General features: G+C 42.5%; 1 protein-coding gene across 4 annotated transcripts in view; it reads right to left on the bottom strand.

The window, feature by feature from the left end:
- The window catches only part of DENND1B (DENN domain containing 1B), a 324,137-nt gene that overhangs the window by 30,911 nt on the left and 277,493 nt on the right, over positions 1 to 15,733 (bottom strand). For all 4 annotated transcript variants that reach the window (XM_040359884.1, XM_040359885.1, XM_040359887.1 and 1 more), the window contains 6 exons: positions 14,114 to 14,239; positions 12,146 to 12,247; positions 11,606 to 11,681; positions 11,482 to 11,522; positions 9,510 to 9,578; positions 6,893 to 6,937 (listed from right to left, as the gene is read on the bottom strand). In XM_040359884.1, coding sequence (XP_040215818.1) covers positions 6,893 to 6,937; positions 9,510 to 9,578; positions 11,482 to 11,522; positions 11,606 to 11,681; positions 12,146 to 12,247; positions 14,114 to 14,239 — 459 coding nt within the window. The remainder of the gene's footprint in view (positions 1 to 6,892; positions 6,938 to 9,509; positions 9,579 to 11,481; positions 11,523 to 11,605; positions 11,682 to 12,145; positions 12,248 to 14,113; positions 14,240 to 15,733) is intronic.

Here is a 15,733-nt window from a genome sequence, read left to right as displayed (position 1 = left end):
ACCAGAACTAGTGTCCCTATTGGAAGATTTCCCTTCTATTAGTGTTCTGATATCAACAAAAAAATTGGGATTTCCTTTTACTTTCACTTTTAAAGATAACAGTAAACAGGATAAATATAAAGTGTAAATCTCTGTAATGGGGGTACAGACAGCGTTAAAAACTGACAGAAGTTCTAATCGCTCTCCAGTCTACCCAAAACGAAAAGTTTTGCCTTTAGTTAAACTTTAATTCTTTTTATATTCTGTGAATTGATCAAAGTTATTATGTCTACATGTTTAATTTCCCTTGTGATCAGAAGACAAGCCAGATTCTCCATCTTGAACACATTTGCGTTGCTCCACTTCTAGTAAAACAACAGCATGGCTTTGTAGTAGAAGAGTTCGGGTGCTTAACTGGCCTGCTTGCAGTCCAGACATTTCATCAACTGAAAATATTTGACACAATATATTTTAAGGAATTGTTGAGCAGTTAGAATCCCATATCAGGCAAGAATGGGACAATATTCCTTTCTCAAAACACCAGAAACTGGTCTCCTCAGTTTTCCAGACGTTTACAGAGTGTTGTTGAGGGGATGCTACACAGTGGTAAATATGGCCCTGGTACAACTTTTCTTTCTCGTACATCACGGGACACAGAGCAGCATATTCATTACTATGTGGGTTATATGGAGTACCTTCAGGTGATGGACACTGGCAATCTCAAACAGGAAATGCCCCTACCTATATAACCCCCTCCCATAGGAGGAGTACCTCAGTTTTTACGCCAGTGTCTTAGGTGTTGGTTAGGTTTAGCTTGCCTCCGCATCCTTGGGATTAGGTGAGCTAACCGGTTCTGTCCAAAGGCCTCAGCGCTAAAGTGGTCAGTAACCGGACCCCAAACCCTTGGGGTATAGCCCATAATGCTTCTCTTTTTAGAGAGCTGGACCCTGGGCCCAGAACTTAGAAACCTTTGGGGGCCTAATGTTTCTGTTGCCAGAGTGCTATATGGGCCCAGGACAGTGGATCCTTCATAGGAACCCAGGGCCTGAAGGTCTAGACAGCCCCACGGAGATGGGGGAAGATTGGGCCTCTTGCTTGGCAAAGTCCCGCGGCATGGAGCAGGTAAGTGAGGGGAAACTTGCGGAACTTGGTTCTTAGCAGGTTTTTCTGGGGGGTCACAGGGGACATGCCTAAAGTTATGCGCTGCATCTGGCAAAGTAAGTCACATATCTTAATGATAGGATGGCTTTATGTGTTATTTCCCCATAAGAGGTGACCTCCCTAGTAGTATTGAAGCATTGAGTGGCTGTGTGTGTGTGTTAAGAGAGCTGTGCTTACCTGCAAGCCTCCAGGCGATGCTGCATGGGTTTCTTCCTCCTAGCCTGGATGACAGGCAAACGCTGGCCTCCTCGTGGGCTCCCTTCCCCCCACCCCCCCCTGTCGGCGGGCGCGCGCGCGTCCCCGTTTTATGAGCGCAAATTCGCGCCGTTAGCTGAGGGGGGAAGGGCGGGTCAGTTGGTTTAAGGAAGGGGCGGCCCTTCCTTTCGTTCCATCAGCTCAGTTTATGCTGGAACTGAGGAGGAAGAGACCAGAGCGGCAGCACGGGGCGCCGAGGACACACAGTGGCCAAAAAAGATATTACAGTCTTCATAAGACTGTCTAGCCTAGAAATAGGCTGTTCTTTTCTATCTCAGCAGTTTTTTGGCAATACTACTAAGGGGGACAGAATGTTTTTTCTTTCTTGGGTTTAAAAAAAAAAAAAAAAAAAGAAAAAGAGAAAATCCATCAAAGGGAGAGAAGGCATTTTTTCCCCCAAACGGGTTTTTGGACAATAATTGTTACAGTTCCAAACACCGACAAGTTAGCGGGCGTACCTCGGTATTGTACCATGGCATCCGGGTCAGAGGGTACAAGAGGTGGGGATTCCCCCAGAGAATCTGAGGTCTCGGAAAAAATTATGCCGCTGCTTTCCCGAGAGGGAGCCTTGGGGCCATCGGGATCTGGGGCTGGAGCTGGCTCGGGTCAGTCCAACCCTAGGATGGTCACGGACGAGGTATTGTCCACCTCATTAAAGGAGATGGAAAAAAGAATGGAAAAGATGATAACCATGGCTCTGCGGGGCAAGAAACGGAATAGATCTCCGTCGCCCGAGCATGGACCCTCTGAGGAGGAGGTCCTTTCCGCAGGAGAATTGGAAAACCTCTTGGACAAGGACCAAGCAGGTTCGGGGATCGAGGATTCGGATACAGAGGAGTCTGGGGCAGTCTCCCAAAAGGAGAGCTGTTGGGTTCAAGCCTTAACGGACTTGGTCCATAGTGCTTTCAACTTGCCAACACCAGATCTCCAGGTATCGACTGTTTCAGCTTTGGGCTCACTAAGGGCGCCTCAAAACAACGCAGTTTTTCCGATCCATCCTCTGCTAGAGGAAGTTTTGTTCCAAGATTGGATCAAACCAGACAGAGTCTTTTTACCACCTAAAAGATTCTCTGCCTTGTATCCTATGGAAGATAAATTTTCCAAGAGATGGGCAACCCCTTCGGTGGACGCAGCCATCTCATGTGTTAACAAGTCTTTAACATGCCCTGTAGAAAACATACAGGTGTTCAAGGATCCGGTTGATAAACGCTTGGAAGCACTACTTAAAAACTCCTTCACTACTGCAGGGGCAGTAGTGCAGCCAGCTGTGGCTGCGATTGGGGTTGCACAAGCATTATCGGATCAAGCTAAGCAGATGCTTAAACTTATTCCTGCCCAGCAGGCAGAAGAATTTTCGGATGTCCCTAGGGCCATACGCTTTACGGTAGATGCGATTAAGGATTCTATCCAGCAAGCGTCACGTTTATCGTTATCCCTTATCCATATGAGAAGACTCTTATGGTTAAAGAGCTGGGAGGCAGAGCCCCCATGCAAGAAGCTCCTGGTAGGGTTTCCCTTCCATGGAGGACGACTCTTCGGAGAAGACCTGGATAAATACATTCAGACTATTTCCAGCGGCAAAAGTACTCTTTTGCCAACCAAGAAGAAGTTTCAGGGGCCTGCGTTTAAACGACAGCACTCCCCTGGGCAGGGGCCCTCTAATGCCAAACAGTATCGACGGCCTCCTGCAAGATCAAACTTTAACTTCAATAGCAGATCGCAGGGCCAGGCTGCTAGAGGCAAGAGGCAGTGGTTTCGCAAACCAGCAAGGCCAGTCCCCAAGCCGACCTTATGAAGGGCCGCCCCCACCCACGAAGGTGGGGGGAAGGCTGCGTCTCTTTTCAGAGATTTGGGAAGCCAACATTCCCGACAAGTGGGTACGGTCTTCCGTGGCCACGGGCTACAAACTAGACTTCCTAAGGTTTCCTCCTCCTCATTTCCAGGAGTCAAGGATTCCAAACGATCCGGAGAAGGGAGCCGCATTAATGACGGCATTAAATCACCTACTCTCCCAGGAAGTAATAATAGAGGTACCAGTCCTAGAACAAGGGCTGGGTTTCTATTCCAACCTATTCATCGTCCCAAAGTCCAATGGAGATGTCAGGCCAATTTTGGACCTAAAGATGGTAAATGCATACCTAAAGGTCCGCTCATTTCGGATGGAATCCGTGCGGTCAGCAGCTGCCACACTCCAAAAGGACGACTTCATGGCTTCCATAGACATAAAGGATGCCTACCTTCATGTCCCAATTTATCAGCCACATCAAAGATATCTACGCTTTATGGTGGCTTCGCGTCATTTCCAGTTCGTGGCGCTTCCCTTCGGGTTGGCTACGGCCCCCCGGGTGTTCACGAAGGTCCTAGCCCCAATCCTAGCCAAGCTAAGGATCCAAGGGGTCACGATCCTAGCGTACCTGGACGACCTCCTAGTCATAGATCACTCGTCTCCTGGCTTGGAACGAGCAGTGGCCCTCACGGTCCAATACCTCGAGAGGTTCGGCTGGGTCCTAAATCAAGACAAGTCAGCATTCCAGCCCACAAGGCAGTTGGAATATCTCGGCATGAGGTTAGACACAGAACAACAAAGAGTGTTTCTACCTCTGATGAAGGTCAAAGCCATCAAGGAATTAATCCTACTGGTTCTAAGCAAAAGGGAACCAACTATTCGCCTATGTATGCGGTTACTAGGCAAGATGGTGGCCACATTCGAGGCGGTACCGTACGCCCAGAGCCACACTCGCATCCTGCAGGCAGCCATCCTGTCAGCATGGAGCAGGAGGCCACAGGCCTTGGATATCCCTTTGCCGCTCTCATCAAGAGTCCGACAAAGTCTGTGTTGGTGGTTAGACCCTCAGAATCTAGTGAAGGGGAAGTCTTTCAGCCCAGTGGCTTGGAAGATAGTAACCACAGACGCCAGCCTGACGGGCTGGGGAGCAATTTTGGATGGTTGCACTCGCCAAGGTACTTGGGCAAAGCCAGAGAGGCAGTTGCCCATCAACATCTTGGAGCTCAGAGCTGCTCGACTAGCCCTCAGGGCTTGGACGTCCAAATTGCAGGGGTTCCCGGTGAGAATTCAATCAGACAATGCCACGGCCGTGGCATACATAAATCACCAAGGGGGAACCAAGAGTCAAGCCGCTCAGAGAGAGGTGAGCTTGATTCTCCTATGGGCAGAGGCTCATGTGCCCTGCATATCGGCAATATTCATTCCAGGAGTGGACAATCTTCAGGCGGACTTCTTAAGTCGCCAGACTCTGTTGCCGGGGGAATGGTCTCTACATCCACAAATCTTTCAAGCACTCTGCCAAAGATGGGGAGTTCCGGACGTGGATGTCATGGCATCGAGACTCAACAAGAAGCTAGACAGGTTCATATCCCGCTCAAGGGATCCGATGGCCTGCGGAACCGATGCGCTGGTTTACCCTTGGCATCAGTTCAAACTTCTTTATGCTTTTCCCCCGATCCAGTTACTACCCCGCCTGCTGCGCAGGATCAGGGTGGAGCACATACCAGTCATCCTGGTAGCTCCAGCATTGCCCAGAAGGGCATGGTATTCACTAATCCTAAAGATGGTAGTGGGAGACCCTTGGACTCTTCCTCTACGGCCAGACCTGCTATCGCAAGGTCCGATCCTCCACCCTGCCTTACGGCATCTAAATTTGACGGCCTGGAAGCTGAATCCCTGATTCTCAGGGGTAGAGGTCTGTCTCAGAAAGTAATCTCTACCCTAATCAGAGCCAGGAAACCGGTCTCTAGGGTGATTTATTACAGGGTCTGGAAGGCCTATGTAGTCTGGTGTGAGTCCAAGCGATGGCTTTCTCGCAAATTTACCATCGATAGAGTATTAAGTTTTCTCCAGCTAGGAGTGGATAAAGGACTGGCATTAAGTACAATCAAAGGACAGATTTCGGCTTTGTCAGTGTGGTTTCAGCGGCCGCTGGCCACCCACTCGCTAGTTAAGACCTTCATTCAAGGGGTCTTACGTATTAATCCTCCAGTTAAATCCCCGCTTTGTCCGTGGGATTTAAATCTTGTTCTGTCAAGTTTACAGAAACAACCTTTTGAGCCGTTGGCTGAAATTCCTTTGGTTCTACTGACAAGGAAGTTAGTATTTTTGGTCGCCATGGTTTCCGCCAGAAGAGTGTCGGAACTGGCCGCCTTATCCTGTAAGGAACCATATCTTATTTTGCATAAGGACAAGGTCGTTCTCCGCCCTCATCCTTCCTTCCTACCAAAGGTTATATCCAGTTTTCATCTAAACCAGGATTTGGTATTACCATCCTTCTTTCCTAAACCTACTTCCAGAAAAGAAGGGTTGCTGCATACCTTGGATATTGTCAGGGCCATGAAGGCCTATCTTAAAGCTACAGAGAAGATCCGGAAAACAGATGTGTTGTTCATTTTACCGGATGGGCCCAAGAAGGGGCAGGCAGCTGCAAAGTCCACCATCTCAAGATGGATTAAGCAGTTAATCACTCAGGCTTACGGCTTGAAAGGGTTGCCTCCTCCGTTATCATTAAAGGCTCATTCTACTAGGGCCATGGGCGCTTCCTGGGCAGCACACCACCAGATCTCTATGGCTCAAGTTTGCAAGGCGGCAACCTGGTCTTCTGTCCACACGTTTACAAAATTTTACCAGTTGGACGTAAGAAGGAATACTGATACAGCCTTTGGGCAGGCAGTACTGCAGGCTGCAGTTTGAGACCCTCGGATTCCGGGGGCTCCCTTTTGAGTTAAATTTAATATTTAAAATTATTTTTCTCAACTAAGTTGGATTTATTATGATTTGAGTATATCTCTAAATTAAATCCTTTTGTCTTGGAGATGTTCTCCCTCCCCTCATTGTAAGCATTGCTTTGGGACATCCCACATAGTAATGAATATGCTGCTCTGTGTCCCGTGATGTACGAGAAAGAAAAAGGGATTTTTAATACAGCTTACCTGTAAAATCCTTTTCTTGGAGTACATCACGGGACACAGAGCTCCCACCCCTCTTTTGGGGACCATTTTGGGAGGCATACTGCTTGCTACAAAACTGAGGTACTCCTCCTATGGGAGGGGGTTATATAGGGAGGGGCATTTCCTGTTTGAGATTGCCAGTGTCCATCACCTGAAGGTACTCCATATAACCCACATAGTAATGAATATGCTGCTCTGTGTCCCGTGATGTACTCCAAGAAAAGGATTTTACAGGTAAGCTGTATTAAAAATCCCTTTTTTTTTAGATGTGTTGCTGCCATCAATTTCAATATGTTCTTATTTATTTATTTCAGTTTAAGGATTTGATATATTTTTTCTATTGTGAATAAAATATGGTTTTATGAGATTTGCAAATCATCATATTCAGTTTTTATGTAGATTTTACACAGCGTCTTGTTTGGAACTGGGGGTGTAAAAAAAAAAAGCAAAAAACATATATAGGGAACTTTAAAAAAAAAAAAAGCAAAAAACATATATAGGGAACTTTAAAAAAAAAAAAAGAGAAAAAAGATCTTACCTTATTCTTTAGTTTGCTCTTTACCTCCTTGATACCTTGTTTGGCCTAGTAATGAAGCATAAGCAGTAAAAATAGAACAATTCATTTAGTGGAAACATAGATTGTTACAACACTGATTATATTATTTAACTGTGCCCAATCTAAGTGCAATTTCTGCTCTTTAGCTTGAAATGATAACACCTGGTGGCAAAATAATGTTTTGTATAATCTTTCTCCAATGCAAGACCTTCCAAATTTGACAGTATAAACAGGTAAGCTGAGTTTGCACTGACACCAGCGCACGTGGTCTTTCGTGCCACATTCCCACTCTGCATTGTTTAAAGTCTTTAAAAATTACCTAATAGCTATATTACAAGTCTACATGCATATGCAATTATTTGCAGCAACAGGGTCTTCATTTTTTTTCATTCAGCACAAACAACTGCACATACATATGATAAGGCATCTTTCTACGTGTACAATAAGAAAAGGTACAGTATTAAAATATTCAGTGTATGTTGATTAAAGAAACACTTGAACATATTTATGCAGACAGTTGTCTTTCTTCTTTAATCCATTTATAGCATTTACATATATCATGAAAATGTGTTTTATATATGAACCAGACCATTTTATATGCCATCTAGAGTAAGGTAAGAATCACATCATATTTTATGGAATTTTAGGGGTTAATTTCTTCTCATGCATAATCTTTTCATATGGAACATAGGCATAAAGGCTGCATCAATATGAAACAATCTAACGCATGCAAAAAGTGTGACTGTGGTCCATTTTGTACAAACAAATGGGAGTTAAATAACTCTTGTGTAATATATATAACTGAATGAATTCATTATTAATTGCTGGAGAAACCAAAATATAAAAGAGGAGCAAATGTCATGCCACTCCTCTACACAGGGTTTCTGGTCACAGAGCAATAGAGTGTTACCATGGGGGAAGCGATCGGGATTTTTTTTTTAAACACATTATGATTGCTTATACCAGTGGAATTTCACTGGTATATGTAACCATTTTTACTGAATGAAATTGATTAATTCAGTATGTATTGTTGTGATTGGCCACAGCTAATCATATGGTACAGATGGGCTGTGATTGGCCCTGTCTTTACCCTGTGAGCACTGTGACCAATCACCACAAATGACATGAATCAAAGCCATTCATTGCATACAATTGTCATGTGATCTGCTGTGATTGGTCACAGTGATCACATGGTACTGGCAGTGGGCCAGTACACTGATCACTCATCAGCTGTGTTCAGTGGACACAGGCAGTGACAGATGACAGATCACCCTGCAGCCCGGCCCTGCGCGAGTTGAGTTCTGGCAGGATGCCATGTGACATCCACCTAGAACTATAAAGGACCTGCCCAGTCGTCATCTGACAATCGGCTAGCTAGGAAGTGGTTATAATAAGCTGAGAGGCTGCAGTAGGTGGATTCGGTTTTCTGAGATACAGTCAGGCTCAAAAATTTACATAACCTGAGGAGAATTTGCAAAACGTTAGTCATTTTTGCTGCACCAAAAGGCACAAATCAGACTGCTTACAATACACCAAGCAGCACCTAGAAATGCCTTAAAGCTTCTATAACAAAATAATTTTGGGCCACAAGACCAAATTTTAACTTTACAGCCTCAACCGTAAATACTATGGGGTTGATTTACTAAAGACAAACAGAATATTCACTATGCGAGGGAAATTGTCTCCAGAGCTTCGTGAATATGGTAAAATTTCAATTTAAAAATAATTCCTAATCACATGCAATAGGGGAAAAAACAACAATATATTGCACGGCATTAAAGTTTCACCTCATTTACTAAGCAATGGGGAAAATTCCCTTGCAAATGAACAGTCTATTTGTCTTTACTAAATAAAACGCTATGTCTGGAGTCAACAAGGCCTATAAAGAAAAGAACACCATCTCTACCACAAAACTTTGACAATGAAACCTGGAAGCTGATGGGTTTCTACACAGAGCTGCACCAGATTTTTGCACTCTCCAGTTTCAGTAAATCTCCCCCACTGCCTATTGACAAAGTACTTCTGCATAGACAACTTTTTTCTTGGACAAAGTTAGCTAGCATGCTGCCATACAAATGCAAACAAAAAGACAGCCTTCCCAGAATTTAATTATGTAAGGCTGGACTTAGGGGTCGATGGGGGTTATTTACGAAAGGCAAATCCACTTAGAACTACAAGTGCAAACTACAAGTGTAAAGAGCACTTGAAACTGCACTGAAAGTCTACTTGGAATTGCAGTCGCTGTAAATCTGAGGGATAGATCTGAAATGAGGAGAAGCTCTGCTGATTTTATTATCCAATCATGTGCAAGCTAAAATGCTGTTTTTTATTCCCCTTGCATGTCCCCCTAGGATCTACAGGGACTGCACTTCCAAGTGCACTTTCAGTGTCTTATATTGCAGTGTCTTATATGCATTGTGTCTTATATTCTCACCATCTATGACTATATAGGTCTTGCAAGAATGTAAGTATTCCTTGGACGCCACAATGCAATCAAAACTGCCTACTAAAATTAATGCTTTAGCAATTCAGGCAAAAAAAATTACATAGCTGATTGCAGAACAGTACAGTTAATTCATGGTTGCTGAAAGATACTTACATACATATAGGCATTCTTCATAACTGGGCTAGCTTTAGTCACTGCTGTATTAATCAGTGCTCCTCCTTTCTGTAAAAAAGGATACCAATAGTAACCATGTACATATGAAGTTTTTTCATGCATTACAGTTTTCTAATGTCACTGCACATAGTATGGTTCTCTATAATGGGGCAGATCCACAGAGGGAGTACGCCGGCATATCTACTGATACGCCGGCGTACTTTTAAATTACCCGCGTCGTATCTTTAGTTTCAATCCTCAAACCAATATACGACGGCATCTGGGTTAGATCCGACAGGTGTACGTCCTTGTACGCCTTCGGATCTAAGATGCAATACTTCGGCGTCCGCTGGGTGGCGTTCACGTCGTTTTCCGCGTCGGGTATGCAAATTAGCTATTTCCGACGATCCACGAACGTACGAGCGGCCGGCGCATTTTTTTCCGGCGTCTCTATTCACGTCTAAGTAAAAAAAAAATGACGTTGTTGCAACGTCATTTAGCACAATGCAGGGTGGGAAATTTAGAAACGGAGCATGCGCAGTTCATTCGGCATGGGGGGCGCGCTTCATTTAAATGAAACACGCCCCCCCTTAATCGCCAATTTGAATTCCGCCGCCAGAGATACGTTACGTCACCGTAACTTACGGCGCGAAATCTTTGGGGATTCGAACCGGCCAAAAGTAAGTTACAGCGGCGTAGCGTATCTCACATACGCTGCGCCCATCTATTTCTATGTGGATCTGCCCCAAAGTTTTTTTTCCCGGATTTACACATTTTTCATATGTATACTGCATAGGCGATATAAAGTTTAATGCTTTTGTCAAAGGAGTCTTGCGCCTTAAAGCATTCGTTAATCCAAAAATAAAGATCCTGTTCCTTTAAAGCATGTTATACAGCACAGTGCTTGTGCTGTGTCATTTGGCCCCTTGTATCACCTGAAATACCTGGCTGATCCTGACAGTTTCTACCTTCCCCCTGTACTTTGACCATGATCTATCAGGGAACCGTTATCAATGTACGTGCCTCGGTCATACGCTGCCATTTGCAGCTCTCCTGTGTCTCCTCCGCCCTCCCCTCCCAGCCTGTCAGCTCTCACTATCACGGATCTGCTCCTCTCCCCTCTGCTTCAAAACTCACTGATCTGTATATCATCCCCTCTGTCACATAAAAAGCTGTGTTCTAATGCTGATGCTTTGTTAAAAACATATATATATATATATATATATTATATTTCTACCTGTTTTAACAGCGACTTCCAGCGATCACATAACTCTAGGCTTTCTGCTACTCTCCTCCCCTCCTGATGTCAGCAGGGGGATCTCAGCCCCGCCCACTGGAGATATCAGACGGGGAGAGCAGAGAGCCATTAACACTGGGAGAGACGCTGTTTTTTTTCTTTAAAAGGCACAGGCACCAGGATGACAGAGGGCATGATAGAAGAATGCGATAGTGGCTTAAAAACCACTTTAAAGGCTGTGGTTATGATTATGATTGTAGAATTCTTTGCAATCATTTTACATTTACACATATTTATTACTTATTTAATCAACAAAGCTTTATCTTCCTCATAAAGCACAAATTTTGTTTTTTGTGCTTGTGTGTGCCAATATTGCGAATATTGATTTTTTCATGCACATGGATGCTTTTCCCATATAGTTTTTTTACACTATATGAGGAAAAGCACCTGTGTGCATGAGGCCTTAAAGTTTAGTGACCTTTCCCAAATCTTCATGACTGTAATGTGAAAAACAGTAAAATTGGTTCACCCATCTAATTTGCTAGATAAGAGGAAGCCCCTGACGGATAACTATTAAAAATAGTCTAAAACCACAAATCAATTTTGATTTTCATTCAAATTGATTTCTAGTTTTAGTCATTCTTTATGCATTTAGGGATCATTTTAAGTGTTATGTTAAGATCAAAGTAAGGTGAAGGGTTAAGTGTATATTTTAAAATGACTTCCATGCTGTACCTTCATGGTGTGCATCCACTGTTGGTATGACCGAGCATTTCCTGCAAAAAATTAACAACAATGATAAGTTAAACTTCCAGTGCAAGTTTTGCAACTAAACAGTATAATAATAAATACAATTTACCTGATGTGATTTCTTCCTCAAATATGTCAGAGAAGCCATGGCCTGAGTTCAGTTTCTCCATCCGTCCATCAATAAACTAATTTGTAAAAAGACAGCAGAATACTGTATGATAATCCAGCGACTACAAATAGGACTCTGATATACACATTTTTAGATGATAAATCAAGTAGTACAGTCCCTCACCATTAATTAGAAAATGTTTCCTCCCTTGTACATCCCCATAGATTAATATAGCTAAACTTATTAGTGTACACACATTCTGTACAAGGTTCATGGACAGTGCACAGACAGAAGTTTTCTTTGAAGCAAGTGGCGAGATCCTCGTATGTTGACAGGCAGATTCCCAGTGTCCCATAAATTACATAGTGGTGGAAATTATCAGTGGTATCATATAGTGAGGAATGTTTATGCAATATTTAAAGCAAGTATTCTACAGTAAAAACATTTCCAGAGGAGATAATCTGTAACCTGTACTTTGTGTCACGCTGTTAAGTATGTGTTTGAATAAAGGAAAATCGTGATGGCTGATTAAGAATCTACCTGTTTGAAGAGCTGTAGGTTGACAGCTGTTTCTAAAAACTGCTTCATGGTGCTGGAGCGGTGTGCTACAAAGCTCTCCTCTGAAAAGGTAATTGGTTCCCCCTAAATAGATCAGAGTAGACAGGTCAGGAACAAACAGTTAAACACATCGTTTTCATTAACTGATTTAGGTAAAATCATTTTTTAGTAACATTCAAAAACAAATATGTAAATGCTATGGCAAGGTCATCACAAAAAAAATATTTTGGCCCAGTTCACCAATTTTTTCAATTGCATGGGCTACCAATGCACTGTACCAAAGCCAATACTGGATTTTTTCTGTGCATTGCACCAAAATTCACAGCAGTGTGTTGTGATGCACTGCAAGGCAGGTATATTTGTGTAGCGTGTTAGGGTGCTGAATGGTACTGCAGCGCAATACACAGCAGTACATACGATAAATGTGCATCAAAGCAACACACCAAATTTAATGGGCTCCTAAAATAAAAAAAGCAGTCATGCTTGGGCATATTCAAGATTCTGAATCTAATGCAGCATCTCTGCAGCAATTTCATCTCTACATGTATGAACTTCTCAGGGCAGGTTTTCTCATAAGAAAATAGACCATGCCTGTGTAAAGCTTGTTGAAAGGAGTCTATATCTAAACCCCATGTAAAAGGGTGTAAAATCAGCAGCACAATTGGGAGACAGGTACAGAGGGTTTTTCTATAACAGGAACCGCCTAAACCAATGGTGTCCAACCGTTTGACTTTTTTGGGCCACATTGGAAAAAGAGGAAGACAAACACATAAAAATACACCAACAATAAGGATAGCTGATGAGCAGAAAAATTTGGGCAGATCACAAGTAAGACCCCTTTCACACCGAGGAGTTTTTCAAGTGGTACAGCGCTAAAAATAGCGCTGCTATACTGCCTGAAAAACTCCTTCACTGCATACTCAATGTGAAAGCCCGAGGGCTTTCACACGGAGGCGATACGCTGGCGGGAGATAAAAAAATCTCCCGTCAGCAGCATCTTTGGAGCGGTGAGAGGAGCGGCGTGTATACCGCTCCTTCACCGATCCTTTCCAATTAAAACAATGGGAAACCGTGGCAGAGACGCTTGCGGGGGTTAATACCGCACCGCTAGCGGCCGATTTCCGCTGCAATCCCGACGGTATAGCGCCGCTATTTTTAGCGCCGCTATACCGCCACCGCGGCTCCCGCTTCAATGTGAAAGGGGCCTTAATGATCACTGATAGAAATAATGTGGTTTATGATAAATTAATGCATCAATAACTGGTTCGATGGTGTAACGGCAATTCTCAATGAAGTCTGAGAGTGATCATCAGATAATTTGGTTTCACCTTTGTCCTTTTTGTGTTTTACCTTTGAAAATAGTTGCTCACAAATATAGCTGCTGCCGAAAACTTAAGACGTGAATAAGACGTGATTGTGAGGAGTGGGATAAAAAAAAAACAACGTATAAAAAGTCCAGTAAAGAGACACGTTTTCTTTGAGCGCATGAGTTTGGAAAGTGTAAACGCATTTTTACAAAAAAAAAAAAAAAAAATGATCATAATTGTTAAGTAAGTTTACCATTTTGTGTTGGGCCGCAGGTTGGACACCCCTTGCCTAAACCATAACCTTCAAGGCAGGAATACCAGATTTTTTTTAAATGAAAGCTGCCGATTAAAATAATTTTAATTTTTTTTTTTTTAATTCCCTTAACATGTTAAAGCCTAATTCGATTTTTACCAATTGGGTTTACATATACTTTAAATGTCATATCTCAATATCTGAACAGAGGTTTGTACTTTTTCATACACAGTACTATTAGTAGCTTATTCCCATAAAGTACGTTTCTGAATTTATTAGGTTTTGTGCAGTGGTCTTTTAATTCTTCATAGCCAATAAACCATGCTGCAATAAATACAAAGGGGTTTAAGACAGGGAACAGAGGATAATAAGTAAAAAGAGATATCTTACAGGTTTGTATCGGAGAGCATCCCTGTAGGAACCAAAAAGGGCGGCCTGGGCTCTAAGAAAAGCTCGAGATACTCCATCTCCTGTAGATGTAGACTGCTTCTTCAACTTGCTTTTCAAGGTTGTGACCTAGTTCACATATAGGATATAGGGGCGATTAAAGAAAGTTTACAGAAAATAAACAGATACATAGGGTGGAGCATTAAGAAAAAAAGTATACACTCAAAATATATAAAAGTTTATCATTTGCATTGTTGAAGATGGGTTTTAAACGCAAGGAGAATGCTATTAAAAGAAAAAAAAATGTAGTAGATTTACAAGAAGAAATATGTTTGTAAGCGCAAAAAGAAAAGTAGAGGATGGGAGTCGCAAAGCAGAAAAAAAACGACACGAGGGGGAGGGGGGGACAAAGTGAATTAGCACCTATGAAATTGACCTGGCGAGAGGTGAAAAGTATCCAGTGGTTTGGGCCTCATCCCCACAGGGTCAGCCCAAATCTCAAAGCCCTTTGCAAAAATGTATATTACACCTGCTGAACTGTTAATGGAAAGGGAGGAGGGGGCACCCCAAGGTGAGAAAACAATCTCTTACTTCCCTCTCTCTGGACCTTCCACATAAACCTCTTATTATATGTGGTCCTTCAATGTAATCATTTATGGGGGAACTTTGACCTCTTTATCCTTCAGTCTCCAGAAAAGAAACCAAGCCAAGCCCTTCCAACAGCAAACGGGTTAACCACAATGCATTCAGCGTTACTGAAATATCCCTAATGGGGAACTCTGTTCTGCTGCAGTACATATAGACCAAACATGAACAGTTTACAGCAATAGGAAAAATAATACTCCTTTAGCCTGCATTCCCAGCATTGTTGTGCACTTTGCACTCTACATCAAAGTGGGTAAAAACATTTATCAAAGCATGTCAAAGCACATGAACATTTACTTATAACGTTTAGTTGATGAATTACAAGTTGATTTTCAGGGGATACACACGTGCATTAACACAAACAAGTGTGAATGTAGCTTCAAAGAGTATTTAGAATTTCTGCACAAACTTTGGTAAATTTTTGCCTCCAAATGCAGAGTTTGTAAAGAATAGGACTAAAAATATATGTACAGAACATTTACGCAAATAAAGTATATATGTACTGTATTCACACATACAGTATATTTCCTATCAAGACAAAACTACAATATACAAAATTCACATTAAAATCCGTTGTGTCATGGATATTTAAAGCATATCTAAACTTTTCAACCATTTATAATAATAATGGGTTTTAGGAAAAGGGATGCATGCATGCATAAATCTCGCCATACACTAGCTAGATTGTTGAATGAACATTTCCACAAACACATTTATATGAAAGTTCTCTACATTCGATTAATTGGCGACTGTCTTTTAAAAGTACTTTAAAATCTTGGAAAAAATAGACTTTTCGACCACATTCACTGTAAGAAATGTGTTTGAAAAAATCTCTCCATTCTGCTTCTCATCAATAACAAATGTCAGTTTGCCCCCAATAACAATACGAAAATGTAATATTCCTAAATTGTTAACAACATTTTTTAAGTATATGGTCAATCCAACAATACGCCGTCCTGGAACTCTCCGCCGGTTGTT

The sequence above is a fragment of the Rana temporaria genome, chromosome 7 (assembly GCF_905171775.1).
Source record: "Rana temporaria chromosome 7, aRanTem1.1, whole genome shotgun sequence".
Classification (NCBI taxonomy): Eukaryota; Metazoa; Chordata; class Amphibia; order Anura; family Ranidae; genus Rana; species Rana temporaria.
The sequence above is the reverse complement of the archived record's forward strand: the minus strand, read 5'-3'. Positions and strand labels throughout refer to the sequence as shown.